Genomic DNA, 26,235 nt, shown 5'->3' with positions numbered 1-26,235 from the left:
TTATTTACTACTGCCCAAACGCCGTGAAGTCCATTACTGCCCTGCTAATCGCAATGTATGGTTGCTACGGCCAAAACCCAGTTATTAGTTCCATACCTCTCATTGCCAAGCTAGCATATCCCAGCATTCTGTTGAGCCATTTCGACCTTAGCTATGTTACATCACTGTGGTCCTTAGGTCAAATGCAGTGGAACGGTACCAAAAGCTCTTTCAGACCTATGTTACATGTTGCTATTTGTATTTCTGTCTGTCAACTAATAAGTCTGTCACAATGGGCCAGTTCATATATTTTAAAAAAGTAGAAGATTCAAGGTTTCTGGGGGTGTTATTTTTATGTCTCTAGGACAAAAACTTGCAGCGCTATAAAGGCATATTGACAACAACAACAACAAAATATCCCTCCACAGGGATATCGTCCTTTAAGCTTTAAGCACTACCAAATTGCAAAATTTGGAGAGAAAAAAAAAGTATAATACTGTCAAACACTAGGACTGCTTCACAGGTGTGCAAATATCAAAAGATAACTGACCTTCTTAAGAACGGAAATTCAACCAAGCCGTGGTATAAGCATTTTTATATATTTCACAAAGCTTGTTCATCTCCTTTAAAGTGAGCTCACTTTAAGTGTGTGTGACTGTGTATATACATGCACTAGGTTCCCCAACCCCTATGGTGTGTGTGTGTGTGTGTGTGTGTGTGTGTGTGTGTTTGTGTGTGTACCTCAGCCTGGGTGAGCTGGACTCTAAGCTTCTCCACTTCTTCTCTGAGTTCTCGTATGATGCGAGCATTGGGGTCCTCATTGACCACAGCGTGGTTGACGATGCTCTTGGCGCGGTCAGCGTAGCGGAGAGTGGACAGTGTCTCGTCATAGTTGTCTGCTGCCGGACTCACCGTGGCAACCATTGCCGTGCGACTGTTGCCACCAAGACTGTCCTGTAGATACGGATAAGAGTGATGGGAAGATATTTTACAACACCAGAGGGAGAAGACAGATACATATAAGAAGGTAGTATGGTACCAGGGTGAGCATCAGTATGCATGTTTATAGGTGTGCTTGTGTGTATACAGTATGACATTTTGTGTGTGTATGATCAGTACACGCATTTATTTGTCTGTGTGTGTGTGTGTGTGTGTGTGTGTGTGTATGCATTGCGTGCATGTATGCAGTGTGTGTGTGTGTGTGTGTGTGTGTGTGTGTGTCAGTCCGTCCTCACCTTGAGCAGCCAGGTGAGCACAGAGTCTCTGTAGGGCACAAACTTGGTCTTGTTCTTCCCAGCTCCCTGGTCTGCCAGCGCCGAGATCACCAGACCCAGTGTGGTCAGGGACCTTGGGGGAAAAGAGAGAGAGATGTAAAGGAGTGGTGGAGGGAGAGAACAAGCAAGTGAGAGGGTGAGTAAGTCAGAGAATAAGAGAAGTGTGTGTGTGTGAGACCACACATGAACACCACATAAGACCTGCCACCCTGCCACCCTGCCAGTACTTTAGCCTGAGTCACAGTGGTTCACTGACTCACACACACAGAAGAGTATTTGAGGAGGTTTCCGTCTAGGTGGCCAAGTTAGTGCTGAAAGAGCACCACCAGAATACAGAGAACAAGAGGCAGGGTTACCAGCCAACATGAGGAAATATCCACAAGAAGCCTTCCACTGCCTCAGAGAGGGCCTGTCTGTGTGTGTGTGTGTGTGTGTGTGTGTGTGCGCATGTGTGTGTGTGTGTGTGTGGATCTGAGCTTGTGGGAGTGTGTGTGTATGCATGTGTGTTTGTGAAATTCTGAGGAAAAGCCAAAAAAGAAGAGAGAGTGTGTGTGTGTGTGTGTGTGTGTGTGTGTGTGTGTGTGTGTGTGTGTGTGTGTGTCATACTTGTTAATGTTGCTGCCTTCTTTTAGTCTCTCTCCTGCAGCTCCCGTCTTTGCAGCCCTCTCACTCCCGGCCAGATCCACCAAACTCAGCTTACTCACTTTCTCTCCACTCGTCTGCCAAAGAGACAGGAGCAGAGGGGAGAAGAAGAGGAGAGAGGAAAGGAGAAAAGAGGAGAAGAGAAAGGAAAGGAGAAAAGAGGAGGAGAGAAAAGAAAGGAAAGGAGGAGAGGGGAGCAGGAGAGATGAAAGGACAGAAAAGCAGAGGAGAGAAGAGAGAGGAAAGGAGAAGAGGGGGTGAGAGGGGAGAAGAGAGGAGGAGATAGGAAAGGAGAAGAGGAAGAGAGAGGAAAGGAGAAGAGAGTAGGAGAGAAGAGGAGATGAATGAATCTGACAGTCGTACTTTACTACACCCGGCCCCAACACAGGCCAGGGGCAGAAGGAGAGTTCTCCAAGAAAAGCTGTAGATGTTTTATGTGTTTAACTGAAATATGTGCAACAAATCAGGGACTGGAGGGCAGATGAGCTCCAGCTTCATAAGCACCCCTCTGCTGGAGACACAACCTCTTTTTCAGGGCTGCCAAACTGGAAACGGGGGCAGCTGATGTATGTGAAAGAACTTGTTAGGCAAACTCCGTTGAACATGTCTACATTGAGCAAGAACAATGGGGAGCGAGGGGCTACTACAGAACCACAGAAACAAGCCACCATTGTTCTCTCCCTCTCTCCTCTCTCCCAATCTCTGCCTCTCGCTCCGTCTCCCCATCTCTCACTCACAGCAAGTCCCTTTTGCTTCTGATGCTTCTTTCAAATTCCCATAAGCTGTGCTGGAACGAGTGTACATGAATTACAGTAAACAATAAAAAATAAATAAATAAAAAAACACACCACACAATACACTCTGTCAGTCTCTGTAGCTCTCTCTCACACACACACACACACACACCTCCTTGTGTATCTCCCCCCGCTCTCCCTCTCTCACACACTCACAAACACATACACACACACAGACACAAACACTCGCACCTCCTTGTGTATTCCCCCCCTTTCTCTCACACACACACACAAACAAACACACGCACACCTCCTCGTGTATCTCCCCTCTCTCTCTCACGAACACTCACACACTTTTCATTCTTTTGCTCTCTAGCTCTCTCTCGCTCACTCCACCTCTAACTCCATCACTCTCTCACCCTCTCCCTCTGTTTCCAATTCTCTCCCTCTCGCTCTCTCCCTCTCTGAAAGTGTTGCCACAGTCTCTTGGGTGGGGTGCGTTCCGGTGAGGAAACATTGAGCTTTCCCCAGCAACACTCTCCGCTATCACTTATCATAACACATCCATCATATAGATTTCCAGTGTTGAAGACAGATGAGCCACAGGAGGGCTGCAAAGCAAAGGGGGTGGGGGAGGAGGTGGGGGGGAGGAGGTGAGGGGGAGGAGGCGAGGGCCGAGAGGAGAGTAAGGGGGGACAGGAAGAGACTGAGGAGGAAAGCGCGTGGAGCAGAGACTGCAGAGTCACAGGCTGAAAACAAAGAGTGGTGTTGTTGCTGCCGATGCGCTCATCCCGGCATCATCGACCGAACGAGGGTCCAACGTCCAGCTGACAGCCTAGCAGTCATGTGCCATATGACTGGAGTTCATTTACTGCTTTAGAGGCCGTTGGAAAAAACGCCCGCAAGACACACTGGGGAAAGGGTAGCTCATTCCCCTCTCACATACTGAAACTGAATGAAATGCCTCACCATAATAACACACCTGTTTATAATAATGCCTTATAATGATAAATACATTTATAAAATACCATTAATTACATATTTACATTACATCTATAATTTAAATCTGCTTTATAATATGCAACAGATCTGAATTAAATCTGCTATATAATATGCAACAGATCTAAATGAAATCTTTTACATCTATACATTATATACATCTGTTAATATGAAATTACATTTGTCATAAAAATGCACAGGCCTTTAAGAATAAGACAGTTTGGAGCCCTTTAGCATGTGCTAGTCTTTAGCTGCAGCAGCCTGTGAAAGCGTCAGCATCTGAACATCAAACTTATTGCCCGGGCAGATTAACAACTTCCCTTAAATTTACTGGAGCACTGTGCGAGTCTGGCGGGGTGGGTACTGACTGCGCTGAAGCTGAGGGGGTTTCTATTGGGCCACAAGCTGGGATCAAACACAGGGCGCCGTCCTATGATTGTACTTAGAAGGTGAGGTCAGGGCACTTTGACCTGTGTGTACATGTCTTAATGTGATGACTTTTTAAATCAATGTCATTTATACGTGCACTTGCGACGGAGTGCTGTCACTGCGGATGAGAAATGGAGGTCAAATACGTTGGGCAAACAGTGCAGGAGCTGTTGACTGTCACACACACACACACACACACACACACACACACACACACACACACACACACACACACACACACACAGGACGTGTCTCACTGTCCAAATACCTATGAAGTGTGTTCACCTTAACCGTTCACCAGCCTGTTTGCATTACCCATCAGGCCCTTGGTGTCATAGTGTCTTCACGCTCACACTTCATCTCTGCGTGTGATGGCCGCCACCGTCGTCGTAGTGCGTCTGGGCACTGACAGGACAGCGGCCCTTTGAGGGAGAGGCTGTGTGAATGATAAGGCCGTGTGGGTTATGTTTAGCCTCGCATTTGCATGACAGTGGCGGTGCACCTGTAGAGGGAGAGGAACGAGGGGCGGCCCCGTGTCCAGCGCCCTGCTGAATTATTGACGGAGACAGGTTTCGTCTGTTCCGTGCAGAATTGGGTGACAGGGACAGAGAAAAGGGGGGGCCAACGAGAAGCACACGGTGACAGTGACAGCGCTGCAGCGATAAGGGATCGGCTGACGTGGGACTCTGGGCAGACGCCTTTATTTATTCATGGATTTTCCTGTGGGGATCGAGCACCCCAGGGCCCTGCAGCAAAGCAGAACACGCAGACTGGCAGAGAACCACACAGCAAAGGAAAAGGCCTTTAACTGCGCTCCTTTATGCAACGACACCAGCGATTCTTTTATGATACAAAAATAATGGTACCACCACACAATGGTGCCATAAGTGTCCTTAGTGAGTGTGTATTAAATTACTCCACACAGCACGTTTCACAGAACAACATGGGTGTTCCAAAGAAACTCTAACCCATAAAAAAGCAGACTTATAAAGAATCATACAGTAAAGCAAGAAGCTTTTAACTATTCTCTCCATTTAGTAACTTACGGCTCTTATGATGGTGCCACCGCATAAGTATCCTTTAATAGTATATACTAAATTCATGTGCGCTCCACACTAAAACATGGTGTGACTAACAAACTCTGATCGATGTAAGTGTAAGACAAGTACTTGGGTTCTAAAGACAGGTGCTATTGCAGAAACCAGTGCAGCGCAGCAGTTTTGGTGTGTTCTGCTGTGCTGATGTGAGGATAAGGATCCTTTGCTCTGACCTGAGTTAAGGTCAAGGCAGAAACAGCATCGTGGGCAGCACCGTGATCAGGAAGTAGGCATCAGTTGCCTTCGAGAGTGCTGCCGCACGCTGAAACCCAACCCTGGCAACCCTGACGGAGCCGAGGGGGCAGGAGGCTCTTCCTGGATACGCGCTCGCTGAGCAGCGCACATAAAACCCCATGTGCCTCCAGCCTGACTCAGCTAATCAGGGGCCCGCGCCGCATCTGATAGGCAAAATCCAGTTTATGTGAGATTAGGTCTGGAACTGGATCCTCAGGACGGACCGTTGGCTATTCCTGCAGTGGGGGATGGGGTTGCGCTGAGACAGAGGAGAATGAAAGAGAGAGGCGCGTATGCCTTTGTGTGTGTGTGTGCATGTGTGTGTGTGTGCATGTGTGTGTATGAGACGCAGACTCTGCCATTGAAAGTCCCAGAAAAGAGAAGGCTGAAGGAGACAGTGTGAACCATCTAGCAGTGATAAGAATAAACTAATACATAATAATACTATGTATGTATATGCATGTGTTGCCTACCCCTGACTGTCTGTGAGAGTATGTGTGTTGTTCTTACCACTAACTGGTCTTTGAGGGTGTGTGAGTGTGTGTGGGGAGGGGGAAGGCTGCTGATACTCTTTGGGTGGGTATGGGTGTGTGTTTGTGTATGTGTGTGTCTGCATGGGTGTGATTCTCTTACCCCTGACCGCAGGTCTATCAGGGTGTGTGTGAGGATGATGTTGAACACAGCATGGGAGCGACTGCTCTCCTCGTTCATGTTGGTGGCGGCGACTGTGCGAGACTTGTTTCCCTCAGACATCAGAGACTCAATGTCCTGAAAAGGAACGAAAAAGATATGCAGCTGATCATCAGAGTTCATCCTTTCCAAACACCACTTCCAAAAATAACCTTTAAATTGGCTGATATTGCCGCACAGGGACAGCCAAGACATTACCCACTACAAACTTCCACTACTGACCAGTGCTCGTTCCATGAAACATTTCGATAAACTTTACTTCAACGCTGTTGTTAAGTCAGTGACTGGAACTATAAATTCATACAATGCTTCATTCCAACACTGAAAAATGCTCTCGTTTCTGTGCTGGTTAGCTCAAGTTTTCAAAATGTGTGTGAGCTTCACCTTGTAACAGGCCACGGCGAGCCGAGAAAGGCCATCCACGTACGGCCCCATTACTTTGTGCTCCCTCACTCTCAGGGCCTGTCGACTCCTAGAGCACAGATCAAACAAACACAAGCTCATCGCACACTGCACTGCTGCACTTCACCTGGAACTGTATGCACTGGAGTATGTGCTGAGAGTATGAACTTGGGGAGAGGTTCCCTGCTGTTACATTTGCCGTCATATGTGGACTCGAGGTTTATAATCCACCATGACTTACATGCCAAGAAGAATCTAAATCTAAGCATATAGCTCTGAAAGGATCCAAAGGCAATATACTTAGTGTATCTAACAATTGTATTTACTTTTATAACTTCCATTATTCAACAAAACACAAAGTTTATGTAAGCTCATTAAAAACCACAAAATGAAGCAGCCAATGTTAATCAGTTTTTACTTGGAGGAATGCATCATAAGGAAGACATAAGTGAGACAGAGGACACAGTCCAACACAGGTCAGGATCTCCAGGGCTGGTGGGGGAAGTGATGGTGTTGGAGTGGTTCCTCACCCTTTGGGGTCGAGCAGGTCTCGGACCTTCTCGTTGTAGATCTCCATGTAGGACACCTCCACTGTGAAGCACTCCTCCTCACGCTTCTCCTTCAGCGTGCGGTCAAAGAGGGAGCTGCACAGCCGCGGAATCAGACCTGGCTGGTCCACTGAACCCATCATGGTGAAGGACTTCCCTGAACCTACACACACACACACACACACACACACACACACACCGCATTAAAATAGGACTAACCAAAGCACAGTTCTGATAAGTTGAGTGTTTAGCCGTATCATAATACACTGACATTAACATTGAATCACTCGTTGTCTATGGAAAACGGCCTGATGGATACGAACAATAACTGGAACACTGAAGCCAGCCCCTGAAGATCTACCTGTCAGCACAGGCTTATAATCTATAAAGCTGTCTCACATCATAGGGCCCAAAACATGGAAACTGCGCCATGGATGGATATGGACAACAAAGAGAGGCCCTGAGGTCATGTTCTACTTGCCATCAGATAAGTAAAGACTTCAATTAATTGAATGGTGACGAGTCTGGGTAGGAAAAAGTAAGTCTGTTGGTCACACCCATCCTTAACCCTCTTCCTGCCTTTCAGTCGAGTTTGGTTATTTCCATCCAGCAGTACCACAGCGCAGTCCAAACCACAGCTTGGGGAGGCCTGTTTAGGGAAAGTCCCCCTGCAGGGTGTAGGGTTAACCATGCAAATCTCTGCAAACCTCCTTCACCACAACCTCAGATGAGTCAGAACGTGAGAGGAGGTAACCCAGAGAAACTTGTCAAACTACCAAAGGTCGACCGACGCTTCAGCTCTGCAGAACAGACCTGCTCCACGGGTACAGCGAGTACAAGCATAGAATCTGCAGTGTGGCAAAAGGCGGACAGGTATTGACGCTACCTGTCAGTGATTGTACTGTCCAAAATGCCAGGGGAATAGGCACTCAGAGATGGCATGAACTGGCATTTACAGGCCTGGCCATTATATGACCTGTCTGTGATGGTCACAACAGTATAGTAAGTGCTCTTAATGTCCATAGCAACACGCCTGGCCTTTTGGTGTACTGTGTAGTGGTCAGGGTGCTATGCTCTCTGAGACTCGGGTTTGAGGGCAGACCGGTGGGGTGACTTCTCTCTCTCACACTTTTTTGGCTCATTGCCTTGGAGAAAACTCACCTGTTTGACCATAGGCAAAGATGCAGGCGTTGTAGCCCTGGAAGGCATTGTCCAGAAGGCTTTCTCCGAGGCACTGAAACACCACGTCTTGACCTGTGAGACACACACACACACAAACACACGATTAGTTGTCCTCGCTATAGTGTAAGGTCACTCGGTCAGAATGCCCTGTGTACCATCAACAACTCGAGTATTTACCAGATGCAGTGACTCAGCTCTCAAAGTGAAAAAAAAGACAACAAATAGCTCCCATTCCAGGAAGGTGTGCCATTACTCTCTTAATCCCCTTCACCTCCCTAATCTTCCTTCAGCTGGAGGGCATTTGTAAAGGGCAAAGAGTGGGTGTCTGCGCATTCCACTCATATAGTTACTTCACCAACAGAGCCACGTCTAGTCACAGTAGCTATAGGCACAAGCAATCTGACTGCTTGATGTCCTCATCTTATGATTTGAAGCACTGGGTACGAAGCGAGAAGAATCTCAAATGCACCATCACGCTTTCATACGTCAAGGAAGAACAGATAGAAAGGATAAGACACCAACCAGCAAATTTGTCTTTTTCTGACTCGTCCATTGACCAGAAGCAGTAATCGTAGGCGAAGACCTGAAAGAGAGATCAGAAAAGACATAAGGTGGTTTACCAGGGTTTGCGTGACCTGAATAAACATACATACCCGAGTACACACACACACACACAGTCAGACAGACAGACAGACAGACAAACTCTATGTCTGGTTGGCCAGACAGCCAGACACACACACACACACACACACACACACACACACACACACACACACACACACACACACACACACATATATATATATAATATAATGAATTAATGAATGAATGAATGAAGGCATGTCCTACCTTTGGTTGAGCTCTGATGTGGTTCAGAACGAGGAGACATTCCAGAGAGGGAGAGCAGGAGAGAGAAATATGGGAATGTTTAGGATTGTTTGCAATCTTCTGCAGCATTGATATTTCACAGTTATACACAAGACAAACTGTTCATAAATAATATTTAATAACCGTTATTGTGTCTTCTTATTGTGTGGGCTTTGTTTTTCACAAGGATGGCTTTGACATTGTTAGTGGAGGAAGTCTTATTCTATAATGGCACCAGCTTTCATGAAGAAGGCCGGAAGGCAACTGACTAGCGCTGAAATGACAACCACTCGAGGCTAGATGAAAATATCAGAGCATCATGGTGACTTCATTCCAGAGAGGGGGGTGGGGTGGTTGACAGACAGAGAGAGGAAGAGGGAGAGATAGATAGAAGGGGAGGGGGGGGGGGTAGATAGAAGGGGGGGTAGATAGAGGGGGGGGGGGGGACAAAAATGAATAAACAAAGAAAAAGAAAGAAAGATTGGTGGACAGAAAAAATAAACCAAAGACACAGGGAAACAGATAGACAAAGAGAGAGACGGGTAGAGATTGAGTGAGAGAGAGGAAAAACAGAGATAGAGAGATGTGAGAGAGAGAGGTGTGTGTGTTAGGGAGAGCAAGAAAGTGAGAGAGGTGGGAGTAAGCTACCTTTTGGAGGAGGGGAGGAGGAGAAAGGAGAGGCTCCAAGGTGAAGCTGGAGACAGAGGGGGGTGAAGCTAGGACCCTGCAAGCTTGCAGTGCTTCCACCGTCCATGTCATCAAATGTACTTTGGCCTGAACGCAAACAGACTATCAGCCGGGTGGAGAGGGAGCTGAGTAAATATGCATTTGCGGACTCTCCAGGCCATCTCTTATCAGACAGGGGCAAACTTCGTGGCTTTTACATGCAACACAAACACAATGACCCATATAAGCTCGTATTGACAAACTGCAGTAGGCTGGGTAGAAGAAACCTAATCATTCACAGACTGCTCTCCATTTTGCTGCCTGATTTACTCAAAAGTTAATCTTAACAAGCCCCAGAACCGACCTACAGCCCTAGTTACAACAACTGCAACCAAAGCCCATCCGATACAGCCACATAATGGTCATATAGGCGGCTGAAGTCTATAGGTTAGAGCCACCAAGAATGGCAATGGGTAATGATGTCTAATTATAAGCATCTTACTTCTGCTTTCCGAACATGTACAATGTCATGTAAAAGATGACCGTGATGACTGCACAGATGCTAATGCACACACACACACACACACACACCCATAAACACACACACACGCATAAACACACACACATAAACAAGTCTGCAAGACCATACAGAACACTCCCATCTGGGGAGCATACGTCCTGCTGTAAGCTACTGAAGCATGCTACGACCATGAACCAGAGCCAGCAGACAGAAGACACTCTTAAAGTTCACCACGGAGAGAGGGAGAAAGAGACAGAAAGAGAGAGAGTGTGAAAGAGAGAGAGCACGCAGAAGAGGGAGAGAAGAAGAAAGAGAGAGATGGAACGAGAGCACAGAGGAGAGAATGAGTGTGATAAAGAAACAAAAGCGTCCAGCTTCAGTTCCAATGACCCCGGGCCGGGCTTGTCGTTTCAAATCAGGCCATGCCACACAAAGCTCTCACTGTGTAATAAGCACAACGGCAAAGACTCCCATCACATTCCACAAATAGTAGCGCAGGATTCAACCCCCCACCTCACACACACACACACTCTACCCCCACCACACACTCACACACTCTCTCCCCCGCAGCAAGTGTCAGGATGAACTTCCATCTTGGGGAGCTGAGGCTTGGAGAGATTAGTGTGTGTGTGTGTGTGTGTGTGTGTGTGTGTGTGTGTGTGTGTGTGGTGGTTCAATGTCTGAGGTGCATGTGTAAGCGGGAGTATGCATGTGTCAGGTGGATGAATTTCCACAGTGATGTGTGCTTGTAATGGTAAAATCTCTCACTGGTGTGTGTGTGTGTGTGTCATGGAGAGTGCAAGCAACTATGTTATTTTGTGTTTGTGTGTGCATACGCAGGAGTTCAATCTCTCATTGAGGAGAGTGCATGAGCGTGTATGAGTGGGTGAGAGTGTGTGTGTATGTATATGTGTGTGTGTGCATGTATGTATGTATGTATGTGTGTATGTGTGTGTACGTGTATGTGTGTGTACACGTGTGTGTGTGTGTGTAGGTGTACCTGTATATGTGTGTGTGTGTGTGTGTGTGTGTGTATATATCTTCCACTGGTGTGCATGTGTGTGGGGGGTGCTTGAATCTCTCAGTGCGGAATAGGGAGGACATGGCTACTCACAGACACAGTAAGGACTCTGCACAATTACTTAAGCACCAACACCCCTTCCATCACACACACACACACACACACACACACACACACAGATTAACTTCCCAAATCTCACGTGCACACAGGTACTGGAGCAGAGCATTCTCATTTCCCACACTCACCCTCTTTTCCCTCACTCCTTCCTTCCCTCCCTCCCTCCCTCAGTCAGTCTGTGACCCTCATACTTTCATGACCCTCAGGAGTGTTTTCTTTTCTCTGCCGGGCTGCTTGACTAATACTCATTTGCCTGGGCTTTGATCAGAGCGGAGTACAGGCCTGGTGGTGAGGGGAAGGAATGCAGAGAGGCCTGCTGGAGGAGAGGAGGAGGAGGAGGAGAGGAGGAGAGGAGGAGGAGAGGCTCCAGGGTGAAGCCAGAGAAAGAGGCAGCACTAGAAGCATTACACAGCCTGATCACAGCCACACACCTGAGGGCCAGATTACTTACTGCCGAAGCTCAGGCACCCCACCTCATCAGCCTCTCCTGTGTATCTGAGAGTGTGTGTGTGTGTGTGTGTGTGTGTGTGTGTGTGTGTGTGTGTGTGTGTGTGTGTGTGTGTGTGTGTGTGTGTGTGTTCGCGCGCATGACAAAGAGAGAGAGAGAAAATGTAGAATGCAGACAACAGGGATAGTTGCATGGAACAAGCAACAGCAGAAACATGTCTGAGTGACGACAGGTGCAGAGTGAGCCAGAGAGCTAGTCACCCAATGCCAAGCAGGAGACAGAGTTAGAGAGCAAGGGAGAGAGGGGGGTGGGGCACAAGGGGGAGAGAGAGAGAGAGAGAGAGAGAGAAGGAATGAGAAAGAGAGAGAGAACGAGAAGGAATGAGAGAGAGAGAGAGAGAGAGAGAGAGAATGTAAAAACTCTACAGATGTAGAAGCAGAGCAAGTGAGCAAAGGATTTGAGACAAAGCAAGCGAGAGAGACCCACTGAAAAGTGTCCTGACCGATATGGAGGGAGAACGAGCAAGTAATGCAGACAAAGCTACTGACACTGGCGCGGAGAGAAACAGACAGAGATAGGAATAAGACCAAGAGACAGAGATGGGGAGAGAAGAGAGCAAACTTACAGAGGAGTCACACACACACACACACTAACAGCTATGAGCTCATGTTCTTGCCGTCACTGCTTTGGCAACTCCCTTCCCAAACATGTCCACGTTCCAGCTCCTTTGACCTTGTCCTATCACGTTAAGCCTCTAGCCTGCACGGCCAAATCATCCGATCGTATCTCACAGCACACACAAACACAACAGCGCCGAAACACACCGAAACCCTCCAAAACACCATAGTCCGGAGAGAAGACAAAACAGTGTGTCAGTAGGGGTAGCCGCTGGGGGTAGTTGTTTGGTTTGTGCTTCACACAAGGTTGTGTTAGAGTTTGGCTGCAAACACACACTAAGAGGAGAATTCTATCAGTGTGTAGCTAAGCTGGGTGTGTTAAAGTACGGCTGCAAACACACACTAAGAGGAGAACTCAAGAGGAGAATATCAGTGTGTAGCTTAGCTGGGTGTGTCTGTGAGCCGTACTGCTGCTGCTGCTTTCCTGTTCTTGACTGTAACTGTGACACCCTTCGCTGAAACCTACGGGCCCAAGTGCAGGACACGGGGGCAGCTGCTCATCCCCCAAAACAAACACACACAACCCCGAACTGCTCTTCACCTCCCTCATCAATTTCACACTTTGCATTGCTGAGAGCAAAACGTTTCGATGTTTTTGTGTGAGTGTTTGTGCGCGCACATATCTGTCTGTGTGTGTGTGTGTGTGTGTGTGTGTGTTTATGTTCTGATCCACAGATTCCCTGGGCCTGTTGCTTCTGCCCTGCCTGTACATGCCTCTGTGCCAACTGCACAAATAAAGAATGCACATCTGAGCTCATATGAGAGAGAGAGAGAAAAAGAAAGAAAGAAAGAAAGAAAGAAAGAGTGACTTTTAAAAGCCTTAATTTAAAACACCATTTGAAAACAGGAAACAGTCCATTTCAAAGTTGAAAACAAGCCTCAATAAGTAATTAATGGTAACTATCACCTCCCTTACAAAGACAGATGGAATGAAAGAGGGAGGCCAAACAAAGAAAAAGAGAAAACGGAAGAACAAAGGGGGGAGAGAGAGTGAGTGAGCATGAGTGAATGTGGATGTGTGAGGGAGAGAGAAGGAATGAGCATGTGTGTGTGTGTGTGTGTGTGTGTGTGTACATGTGTGTGTGTGTGTGACAGAGAGCGAGATGGAGAAAGTGTGTGTGTGTGAGATAGAGTAGGCAGAGTGTCAGAGCCCCTGACAGGTCTGTATGCAGAGTTATGGGCCTTAAGCCCAGCCAGAGTGCAAACATGTGGTTGTTTTTACCCTCAAATGCCAGTTAGACAGGTGAGACCAATCACTGAGAGATGACCCAGATCTTACGAGGATGAGGAGGAGGAGGAGGAGGAGGAGGGAGCCATTAGAGCTCAGAGCTCAGCCTCAGGCCTCCGCAGCCTTCTCTCTTTCTCCCTATCGCAATTCTTTCGTTCTTCTTCTTCACAGTGAAGTTTCTTGCAGAGCGTGCATTATCTCCTGAGAGGGAATTCAAAGCGGCAGCATGCTTGGCTCGCATATAGTTAACGGCGCCATGCGTTTAAAACGGCCTCCTAAATCACTCGAGTGGAGTCCAGAGAGGGGCTGGCTTATTTAGGATAGCTCTGCACTCTGTACCTCCCTCTCCCTCCCTCACAGTCTCGTTCTCTCGCTCTTTCTCCACATCTATCCATCCCCCTCTCCTTCTTCCTTTCGCTCCCTCTCCCCATCTCCGCCTCCCAGGGGTCTGGTTGCCAGCTGCCGCAGGCTGACTCCTACACCTCCCCTCACCACCCCCTCCCGGGCGCCACACTACGGCCATTCACCATCCAGCACCGCGAGGAACGCTTGGCATTGCCAGAGGGGAAGACAGGGCAGAATGTTTGTCAGTGTTTCTCCAGGGGCCCGCTGAACACTGGAGGTCTAATGCACCGCTCATCTGCTTTCACCACAACAGACTGCACTTTTAGGACGACTTCCATGACCTTGATGATGCCTCGAGGCCCTACTATGTATTGTTATGGATGTTATGCATGATTAGGGGGCTTCAACCAAACCAAGAGAGCACTGCCGTCACTGAATTAGGAGGAATTACTCAAGACAGATTGGAATTTAGCATACGTCAGCAACTTAAAGATATTATAACTGAAGGCTACAGGGGGAAAACTGGCCCTGCTTATGTATTATGACCTCGTTATGGATGTTGTATTTGTCTGGGGTCTTCAACCAAATCCAGAGTAGGAGTCAGTCCGTCTTGAACTGCACCAGATCCAGCCAATTAAGGCCTCTATTGGTATTCTGATGTGGTCAATCATGTAAATCACGCTGTGCTGGAGAGCTCCAGGACCAAGACTGAGAGACTGAGAGACAGACAGAGGGTTGTTTCTGCAACTAAAACCCCCTCCCCCAACGGGGCTCCCTTCGCCAGCAGGCAATGGCTGCCGCATACCCCAGTTGCAATATCGCAAATGACATTTCTCTCATTCTCCACATAATGCTGGAGCTGTCCCAGAAGGAAACACATGGCATTTTGGAGGACATGGTATTAACAGGAGGGATCAATGGAGTATCTAATTATCTGATGCATGTTATGTGGACTGGCGTGAATAAAGATGTTGGCATTTCAACATTCAGGCTCAGAATAACCCTCCCCCCATTTCCCGAGCGTTCACGACCAATAACATCACAAGGCAAGTGCGACGGCAAGGACTAGTAACCAGACACGTTAAGTGCCAGGGGGGCAAATCCAGCCCTTCCCACTGGCACGGAGGGGCATGCAGGCCCATGTGTGCAGCAGTGCTGTTTCCACTGAGTCCAGCACATTCAAAACCAGCACAGCAAGCCACCAACATCAACCAAGCAGTGTTGGTAGTGAGTCAAATCCGTCTGACCATCTTGATTCAGCTGTTGTTGCTTGCTCTCCGCAAATCCGTCTGACCATCATGATTCAGCTGTTGTTGCTTGCTCTCCGCAAATCCGTCTGACAATCCTGATTCAGCCATTTTCCCTTGTTCTCTCTTCAGAGAGTCTGTGCGGATATGTAGGAGACATCTTAATGACCCCTGTGAGAAAGACGGATAGCAGGGCTGGGTCTACTATTTTATTCCATCTAATTACTTGTCAGTCTTGACAGACAGACATGCCAGCCTCCCTCCACAGTGGGCTTGTTCGGCCCAGCAGGGCACAGCGTGTTGGCATCCACGGCCTGAGGTTTCAGCCTGCATTCCTGCGTGTACAGCTTGGAACGAGAACAAAAAGAGTGGGAGGGAGGAGAAAAAGAAAATGAAAATGAAAAAAAACACACACATCCCCTCCTGCAGCATGGCCCCTTTGTTGCCTTCTTGATATTTGCCACAGTGACAGCTGTCAACATGAGTCAAGGAGTGATTGGGGAGTGATTGGGGAGTGATTGGGGTGTGCGTGTGTGTGTGTGTGTGTGTGTGTGTGTGTGTGTGTGTGTGTGTGTGAGAGAGATGTTGAATCCTGTCTGACACCTCACGATAATGCCCCGTGTGACGTGACAGACGTACCAGATGGGGAGGCCAAGCAGAGCTGGTGAGGGTACGGGGGAGTTCGAGTGGCAGAGAGCGAGGACCGTCAGCACTAATGCCACCGTCACCACCACCACCACCACCACCACCACCACCCACGCCCTTCCCCGCCACCGCCTCCATCGGCATCATTTAAAGAATTTCTTTCCGCCTCAGTAGGTTGAGATCTCGCCGCCGCCCACCCTTGGCCCACCCGGCCAGCCGTGATCAAGATGACGTCCAGCACACTTGACCTAAATTAGGCAGCCTCTGCCAGAGCCTGCGCCTGCAGTCCCGCAGCACTAACGCAAGTAGTGAGGGAGGGAGGCCACACAGTCTGCTTTCCCCTCCACACAGTCCTGAGACTGTAAATGAGAAACACACAGAGCGGGGTTGAGGTCAGCTGACCCCAGCTTTAGGATCTGGGCCTGCCGCAGGGCGTGACGTGGTGCCGCTGCCTGACCGCTACAGGTCTCCCCGTGACAGGCTCACTGTGCCGGTCCTTCTTAATGTGCAATACCTGATTTGGCGTTGGTACACTTCCATCACAAAATGTTCTATTCAAATGTCGTTTAAAATCACCCAATGCATTGTCATACATATTGATTTACAAGAGAGTGAAAGCATGGCCTGGATTTGCAAGAAAAAAAAAAAAAAGCCAAAATGTGTACAATTGTGTGTGTCTAGTGTTGGATTTCTTTATGTGCAACTTCTGTAGCCTCCATTGGGTTTCTGCATTAACACGTAACTTAACACTTACATCCAACCAGTACATTAATAAATTACCATGAAAGTACTTTTTATTTTGCTCTTGGTTTCGCCCTGACACACTGCCATCTTTTTTACAACCACCACTGAACTCTCTACTGCTGCTCACAGTAACTTGGCACTAACGCCTCTCAATAACTATGATCTCAGTCTACACTCGGACCATGAATCATGATTAAATGGCTGTTGGCACAGAGGTGTTATGGGTAAATATCAACAGGTGTACATCGGATCTGTACTTCAACATGCATCACAGGTGCAGCGACGCCGTTAATATCCATTCTGTCATGCTGCCTATGATGAGGTCATTTGTAAAGGCCTGCCTCTCCCCACCAGGAGCTTCATGTTCACCATTCATAGTCAAATACCTGAACAATACCGTGCCAACCTCACCAATACATCATGATTCATCACTGACAGAGAAAATCCTTATGGCCATATTAGTACTTAGAGACTTGTAAACAACACCTTTGGTACACGAACACGGCCAGGGAGTGGAGAAAAACATGTCTCATCAGAGACTTCCTGCCTACTTCTGACTTGCTAGTTATAAAAAAAACACAATGCCTAGAGTGAGCAGACCCAGAGCAAGATATGGCTATGGAGGAAAACAAGGACGGCAGGAAAGGTCACAAGGAGCTGTCAATAGAGCTCCTACTGGGATCGTAAAAATGTTGGGAAGTCATGTTCCCAACGGCATTCCACAAAAATGTTCCACTGTTTTTCACTCCAAATCCAAGGGGCACTAAGACCCAGACGGGCACTGGAGGATCTCAGTGAGTTTTGAGTATGGCTCCAATCACACAGTGCATTCTGAGAGGCAACCATTCTCTTCCTTTCACAGACAACCATGGGTATTGATATTCTTAAATGTTACTATTATTCCAGGTTTCTGTAACTGTGTCCATTCGCTGACTTCATGCCCTCTTCTTCCCTCATAGTCAAACAAGATTAACATGCTATCAAGAGTTGAGAGCGGGCACTACTGTCTACACTGAGCCAGAGAAATGGGGGGGGAAGAGGGGGGGAGCAAGATCAAGGGAAAGAGAGGGAGAAGAGGACATAAAGAGAGAGAGTGCAAAAGAGAGGGTAGGAGAGATGGAGAGAGAGCAACAGGGAGGGAGGGGAGGAGGTTTGGACAGCGCTTCTTTCTGTGGCTCATGTGAACTGCACCTCTTGAGGCATCTGGGTTCCTGGGGACATCAGCTCCGCAGGGCTCATGAACTCCGCAGTGCAATTAAAGTGTCTGTTGTGTGAGGGCAGCAGGCGGCGGGGCCTTTCACTTCCAAGTTTAAAACCTGTTCTGCCCCGCTCCTTTGTGGCCCTCCTGCTTTACGCACACCCACAGAAAAGAGCCAACGCACCCCAAAAAACACATAATTGTGCTCTGCACGTCTGGCCCCATAAAAGTCAACAGAGATGTTTACGACCGACAGATGCTGAGGCCGAACCTGTGCCCCCCGCCCCCCCACTCAGACCCCCCCTAGACCCGTCTTCCCCTCTGTCACACAAACCCACGCACATACCACACACACACCCTCTCTCCAGACCCCAACAAAAAAGGCTTCCTTGGCCGCGGGTGACCTGGGGTTAACCTCCGCCGGTGTTGCCATGCCGACGGAGCAAGGAGAAAAGAGAGGAAGTCAGACAGGGGAGAGTTATGTCCTGACGCTGGGAAGGACAGACAGCAGGGCTGCCGGCAGCAGCAGCAGGAGGCAGTGCGGCTGGGGAGGAAGAGAGACTGCATGACTTCACACAAAACAAAGCACAGCAACAGACCACATCACAGGCATTCCTACAGAGCTCAGCTGAGGCTGACACGGCTCCGGCACTTATCCGGCCCGGATCTGGCACTGGTCCGTGGGCATACTCTCATCAAACCAGCCCAGTTCCTCTGGCTTTTAAAGTCTCTGCACAACTCAACGCATAAATCCACCCAACGACTTAATCAGTCCTACACAAAAAATGCACCACAGGAAACCACATCTACAGATCAAAACAGATCGGTCGCAGCAGACAGTAAGGCCTAGTCCCACAAAATGACAACTCTGTCCCTATAGCAAAAGTCTTCATAGATACACTCCCAAAACTACACAACAGCGCACAGTTCCAGAAACATCCTCAGAACCACAGAACTCTTCAAAATGAAACCTCCAAACCCACTGCCACCAACAGCTCTCCTGCAGCCTGTAAACTATTCAAACCTCCTTTCAATTCCAAAACCCTCCACAGCTAGCCAAAACAACAACAACAAATCACAAAAACACATCTGTTCAGATGGCATCCATGGACATGCACTCAAAATTATGAACAGCAACAGTTTCCAGCAGTCTTGAGGACATGCAGGCTTCCTTTCCAATCCCAAACCCTCCACGGCTAGCCAAAACACCAAGAAATCACATTCCAGTAACCCCTCACCTCTGACCTCCAATACAACCCTGACCTCATGACCTCCTCAGCAGGTAAACATTTCAGCTGACACGAGAACTGATACTTCAGTACCAAGCCAATGCCAATATTCATCTTTCTGCATTATAGGAGTGACGCAATTCTTCTGTAAAAGTCGTGTGTAAGAAGAAGGCTTTCGAGGCGGTTTAATAATACATTTGCAAAAACTAGTATGCAAACGGTGCTATCAAACTTTTCAGGCGGAGCACCTCAAAGACATCCAGATTCTTTCAAATAATTCAAAGCGAGTTCCAATTACATTACCAACATATCCAACGTGCCATCCATCTTTTGCTTATCCTGAAATATATGTTACCATTATTTTTGTTAGAGACAGCTGGCATTGCTGTGTAGCCAAATATGTTCCATACGACTTTACCAATGGCTAATCACCAAAGAACACCATGTTTAGGCTAACATAATATAACCATAGCTCATAGGAGTACACTACCACCCTTATGGTCGTCGGTCATCAAAATATAACATTAGTGTAGTGTAATGTTCGATCACCATGTCACTACATTTGAACTGCTTGCACTCTGAGTATATAGAGGTGTGTGTGTGTGTTTGTTTGTGTGTGTTAGTACATTATGTGTGCAGCCTCTGCTGTTTTCTAAGTCATTGAGCATGACCGATCACTCCATTCTCATAATTTCGGCCGATTTATTATTTCCTTATTTTTTTCTGATTGTTGAGTGCATGTTGAAGTACATGGGATTTATTGTTTTGGTTTTTTGACGGTGGTATCGAATTGGGCATAAAGAATCGAGAATTTCACTGTTCTTAGTATCAACTAGTACATTTCTGGTATGGTGACATCTGTAACTGACACTGAACCGGATCAGAACCGGATCAGAACTGGATCTGGCTCACATTAACCTTTCACTGGAGTGATTAGAATGTTGTAGAATGAACGTTGTAAAGAATATCTGGGTCCATCGAATATAGTGTGGATTTGAGAACCGTACGTTCTTGATGAACGCATTATTTTACCGGAATGTTCAAAATTCTGCTGAAGGGTTAAGCGACTCAGTGGGTTCTCTGGTTTTGAACATGAGAAAGCAGGAAGGGAGACAGCTCTTTCCCTGACACAGTATTCTGAGAATCAGGGCGCTCTCCACACAGGACATGGGGATATGAAACCTGAGCTCAAATGGAAGGAACGGGCAGGAACAGAGAGTCCACACCTCCAAAAACACCCTACCTGCGGACTGTGTTGAACTAAGGTTTGTGCTGCTTCCCTCAGCCTACCTGAAGTCTGTTTTCTAGGTCTGCACTGCCCTAGAAAGTCTACCCGCTGGGTACCTGAGTGCAGGAACATCTAGCTGGAGTCTGAATTACCCAGATATGTGCTTTATCAACCAGCCTACCTGAAGGGTGAATTCCCCCAGGTCTCTGCTGTTCCAGAAAACCTACCTGCTGTCTGTTTTCCCCAGGTTCATGTTGGCGGGGTTCAGGACTGTCTGGTTGCCCTCCATCTCCACCACACATTTTGTGTTTAGGTCCTTTTCTGAAAGAGGAGAGGAGAGGGGAAGAGAGAGAGAAAGGGAGGGAGAGAAAGAGAGAGAGAGCATTGAAAACACAAATCAAACCTTAAAGCATTTTCCTGACTTCTAAGCAAAGTTTTTTCTTCTAGTTTAAACTGAAATGTATTAGACTTGCGCAAGATACGGTCACTTAGTTCAGAGAGAAATATAGGTTTTATTGGACCGTCAGCTTTCTGCCCAGATTTCGGCAGTGATTAGGAAGCTCTCAGCTGGAGTAAAATATTCATACTTGACTCACTCTGGCCCTTGTGTATGCATATTAGAAGCAAAACTGACATTATGACAGAACATCCTCTCACATGACACGACATGTAAGCCTTGGGATTTCAAGCATTTGGTGAATCTGTGTTTAGAAATACCAATGATCAGTACTCTTTTGCTCTAAATGCAAAATGTTGTGTCTCATCATTCAGTGAACTAGTGAAGACAAGGGCAGACAGATTAAGCCATCTTGATTAATTTACCAAATCTTCCTAATTGGAGCAGGTGAAAGCATCGCCTTGTCTCCGGACCCATCTGCACGTTGCAGAGCGACTTCCACCATATGGAGGCTCTAATAATAGCAGCATTAATCATTGTTGTGTCCAGCTGCACAACTAAATATGGCTCCATCTCATCAGCCCTTCCTCTGAGCAATCACAAGGGGATTTTATATGAGCAAGAGAAACGGACAGCGCCTCAGTGGCATTTGAGGGGGTAATTGTTGTGGTTCCACTGTAAAGCCCATTAACTAGTCATTGTGACAGGGTGCACTAATTGGGCCAGAGTGGGAGGAAACTAAAGAAATGCCACTGGAGTAAAGCAGACACTTCACCCTGGAGCACAGATGTGTGGAGCAGAAAAACAAGTCTTGCCATGAGCTTAGCAATTGACAAACTGATGGGGGAGGGAGAGGAAGAGGGGAGAGGAAGAGAGAGAGAGAGAGAGGGGAGAGGGAGAGAGAGAGAAAGGGGGAGGAAGAGAGACAGGGGGGAGAGAGAGAGGGAGGAAGAGAGAGGGGCTGGGACAAGAAGGAGAAAGGATGTGACAGAGAGAAAGCAGGGTTCATGACAAGAAAAAAAACAGAGTGAAACAGAGAGCAATAGAGAGGGAGAAGGAGAGGGGCAAAAGAGATACAGAAAGAAGGAGGCTGGGAAAGGGGGCAGATGGATGGGGAGAGATTATGACAAAGAGAGAAGAATAGGGAGTGCTAACTGCAGTTACAGAGAAGGAAAGACAGAGGCTGGGAGAGCTGGAGAAAGTGGAATGAAATAATTCTTAAAACAGACAGAAAGAGAGAGAGAGTGAAAGAGAGGTTTTTCCTTTATTAAACCATTGACTAACTTCGCCACACAATTACACCACTAAAACACATAAAACATTACAACCTCCAACCAAGAAGGTTTACACCATCACATTAATAAAAGAAAAGGAAATGCTCGGCTCCTCCTTCTCACACTTTCAAAACCACTTGCCCATCATCTCCAACTTCACACAGCAGCTTCCCCACAACCCAAGCCACAGAAAAAGCGAGAGAGAGAAGGCCAGCTGAGTGAGTTAACCCTTTAAGAGGGTGCATCCTGCTAGCACGGAACGCAGGACCAGCCACATGGGCTGGGAGGAAACACAAGCTTCCTGCTGCCTCCTACGTGACTCCACCGCTAGGATCTGCAGAGGGCAAGCCCTGTGTGCATCAAACCTCAACGTGCGAAAGTGTGAATAAGCCACAATAAGAAGCCAGTGGTTTCCTGCCAGGCCTTGGCAGAATGATAAGAGGGGAGGAGGCCAACACGAAACTGTCCCTGATCACCATGGTAACAGGATAAGCGTCTCTATGGCACGCAGGCGAGATCCTTGTAGTCAACACGTCAACTGTCCCTCAGCTCATTACATAACTTACATGCCACCTTCAGAGACACCACACCACACCACACCACAGTGTCTTGAGAGCAGCAAAGGCTCTGAAAAGCCCATAATTACTGTGGCTTCATGTTAGCCTAAATGTGGTTTTACAATGTAGTTAGAGTCAAAATACAAAGGCTACACTTTGCAAGCTACTGTGGGAATTAAGGCCGTGTAATTGAATGCTTATGAGGAAGCCAAACATGACATCATGGTGTTATGCGAGATTAAACATCAACAATAACTTTTCCTACAGCCATCCCAATGTACTGTGTGAATAACTGTCAAACTGAACAGAGTAGGCCTGTGCTTTACTTTATATCAAGTGTGATTAAGCTTGGGCCTACTTAGTGGTAGCTTTCATTTTGGAGGCACTGCAACACATTTCTGTAATGTCAGTAAAGTGAAGCTGTGTGAGAGAGAGCGGGGAACAAAAATAAGTGTTTTCACTTTCCAAAACACTTTCCAAGTTGGCCAGACGTATTAATCTCAGTAGCTGGGGAACACATCTGTCCGTGTTTCTTCGAAGGTTCACCGGCTCTGGCGAACCCTGGGAACATGTTCGGTTATGCAACGTTGGCAAATAGTCCATTCAGTCCCTCTTCCTGCCTTTGTCTACAGCAATGCACACACCGAGGGCTGGCGAAAAGACCGAGGGAGCAGAACCACAGGCAAGAGAAAGCAAATTTAAACTCAACAGGGCTGACCCACGTTAAACATGGTAATGCGAGTGCTCCGTGGTGAATAGAAGAATTTATGTGGTTCAAATGAATACACTACCTTACATGGGATTAGCAGTCATTTGCTTTGACAGTTGACAGTGAAGCAGTTTTTGTAAGGATGAACAAATTCACCCATCAAGAATGGTTTCTTCTTCTGTTCATACAAGTCTTTGTTTTGAAGGGCTGGTGAGGGGGGAGAGGTTTGGGTTTACACCGTGGTAGAGTAACCGGCAAGAGCTCACTCTGACAGATGAAAGAACATGGGTGACAGCACAAACCTCTGCGTGGCGGTCTTGTGACCGAATTTTACGCTCAAGTCCGACACGTGACTCCCTTGGCTACACTGAGGCCAATATTTTCCGCTTCGCAGGCACCCTTTCCAAGGCACATGTTATCCCACGGCAAAGACTCACAAATCACATCGGTTTTAATACCGTCTAATTAATGGCAAAAAAATAGACGATTCTTCTGACGTGGTGAAAAGGATTTAACGCCGTAGTAGGATGACCATCACTGTTTTTCAATACAGTGGGTCAAGCAAAGGGTGTACAGTTGTATAATTGTATAGGCAAGGCAATACACGCTCCCTTAATCTCTGTAGGCTTCACAATTTTGACAATGATTTAAATCTTACTTTAACAGACATAACGCCCCACCCAAAGTGTTGCACATAACATCCCAAACACTTATTTATAGAGTTAACGTCAAACTGCTGCTGCTGCTGATATGTCAGGTTCAAAGTAATACGAGGCAGGGTGACCCTCACCTAGCCCTGATCGATATATTTTCAACTCTTCTGAAGGGTAACGTTAGCACATGTGCACCAATAAACACCAACTGACGCGCAAGACTTGAACACGCTATCAGGAAACAGAAAAGCACTAGATATCGTGTATTAGCTGGGTAACCGATGTCTGTTCGGGATGTTTAGACAATGACTTCCAAAGTTCAATCACTCACCTCTCCTGTTCATAGGTCGGACCCTTACAGCGACCTTCACATTCGAGTCGCTCAGGCTGCTCTCGCCCATGGTGTCCGACTGTCCGTTTCCGTGGTATTGTGGCTTAAATTAAACCCAACAGGCTGCTTTTACTTGAGTCCAAGATATGCAGGTCAAAGACACGTTAGAATCCATTCAGATATAGATTGTGACCAAGTCTGGCGGCCATTGTCCTTCCCAAAAGCTCAGTATTTGGCTTTAGCTATTTCAAATGGTTCGAGGCATAACCAAATAACATATTCCCGCTGAGATGTCGTCCTCGATGGATCCAATGAAATAAATAACAATGGTGTTAACGCACCTACACCAGCGGAAAAAAACGTTAACTGTGCTCCTAGCGCCCAACTTAACGAAATCGTTTAGTAAAATAACGTTAACTTTCCTGTTCTAAACATAACATTGCTCTGGCTGAAGACTTTCTGGGGTTTGGGTTATTACTAGGAAAAATACGATCCATTCGGCAACACAAAATATTCGGTTACCCAACAAGCTAATTTCCCCAATTTACCTGCAACAATTAGTCGAAGCCTATGGGTTTCTACCTTGCAAACTAACGTTTCTGGGGAGCCAGCATCAAATAATAGCCTGTACGCTTGTCTCCACTCAGACTAACATTAAATCTAACACCGGACCATGGATAACGCTCTGAAACAGCGCGGCTTATTATATATTTATGGATGGCAACAAGTTTCTTTGTCATATTGTGAGACTACAAAATCTCATACAGGCTGTATGAACATTATGACATTGGTGGCGTTTTTCATATTAAAAACTAACACTACACAGATTTGCAGAACGAGCTAACAAGCTCTATAGCCACCTTTAGCTAACGGTAACGTTACCTGCATGTCTGGAACAAGTAACAGTTAGCTAGTTGCCCTAATTGTTACAAAACACTTTAAAAGTGTACAGCAACAAACACATGCCTATTGAGAAATATTTACTGTCTATATTCCGAAGATGATGCTACTGTTAACCGAAAAGCTTAAATGTGATGCACCTCTCCTCTTGGATCTGGTACAAAACTAGCAGTCTAATTAGCTTGGCTACCGCTAACGTTAGCAAACTAACGGGTTGGGTCAAGAAATAGAACTTCACTGGCTCGCAAGCCTCTTGACTTGACGAAACGGTTGCTGCGCCGACTCTCACAGGTGTTCTTGACAAATCCAACGTTTAGCTCGGTGCCAATCTAACGTTCCTCCAGCTTCCAAAGAATGACCGAGGAGCTTTCTCCAAACAATGAAACAAATTGTATTCCCTGAATCAGCACCGCTCTCTCACACTCAGTGGCTAGTCGTAGCGCACTGGTAGCTCTAGCAGCGTGAAACTAGCCAAATTAGTGCAGGTCGCTTCCGGTCTCGATTTCTGGATGGGAGACGGTCAAATTCAAAGTAAAAGCTCAAGAATACTGCGGTGTAACAGCACGAACGAAACGACCTTACTTTGACACTTGTGTCACTGCACAATGAAGTAAAAACTAAATACTCACTACATCTCACGGATTTTCATTCCCAATAGCATGGGATAATAGTTAGTAGATCAGTAGTACTATAGAGTATAGACCGATATTGCAAAAGTTGGGATCAGGCTGGGAAAACTACAAACTACACAATCTTTCGAGCGCGGCGGGGCCTATTGACCTCTATAGGCCGAATTGACACACACTGATATTGATACCCCACTTTTTGTTTCAGAATCATGTTCTATACCCTCTAATAAAGAGATTTGACACCTATATTGAGGGGGTACAATTTTTAGTTTTCCCATTATAACAACTTTTGCAGTATAACTGTATGTCACTTCGGCCTACAGAGATCAAAAGGCCACACGTTTGACAGGCTGTGGATGGCAAACGACAAGTCCCCACTTTTTATTTCAGAATCT

The 26,235-nt window shown here is 47.0% G+C and overlaps 1 protein-coding gene across 2 annotated transcripts in view; it reads right to left on the bottom strand.

Moving 5' to 3' along the window:
• kif13ba (kinesin family member 13Ba) overlaps positions 1-25,670 on the bottom strand; it is a 54,503-nt gene extending 28,833 nt beyond the window's left edge. For both annotated transcript variants that reach the window (XM_012836822.2, XM_012836825.2), the window contains exons 1-11: positions 24,312-25,670; positions 20,618-20,711; positions 9,060-9,072; positions 8,733-8,793; positions 8,190-8,282; positions 7,011-7,191; positions 6,463-6,550; positions 6,022-6,156; positions 1,860-1,972; positions 1,215-1,326; positions 721-933 (exon numbers count right to left, since the gene is read on the bottom strand). In XM_012836822.2, the coding sequence (XP_012692276.2) occupies positions 721-933; positions 1,215-1,326; positions 1,860-1,972; positions 6,022-6,156; positions 6,463-6,550; positions 7,011-7,191; positions 8,190-8,282; positions 8,733-8,793; positions 9,060-9,072; positions 20,618-20,711; positions 24,312-24,381 (1,173 nt within the window). In that variant the 5' untranslated portion in view covers positions 24,382-25,670. The remainder of the gene's footprint in view (positions 1-720; positions 934-1,214; positions 1,327-1,859; positions 1,973-6,021; positions 6,157-6,462; positions 6,551-7,010; positions 7,192-8,189; positions 8,283-8,732; positions 8,794-9,059; positions 9,073-20,617; positions 20,712-24,311) is intronic.
• Positions 25,671-26,235: the final 565 nt, after the last annotated feature.

This window comes from Clupea harengus, chromosome 14 (assembly GCF_900700415.2).
Source record: "Clupea harengus chromosome 14, Ch_v2.0.2, whole genome shotgun sequence".
In the NCBI taxonomy this organism is placed as follows: Eukaryota; Metazoa; Chordata; class Actinopteri; order Clupeiformes; family Clupeidae; genus Clupea; species Clupea harengus.
This window is presented reverse-complemented; position numbering and strand designations above follow the sequence as displayed.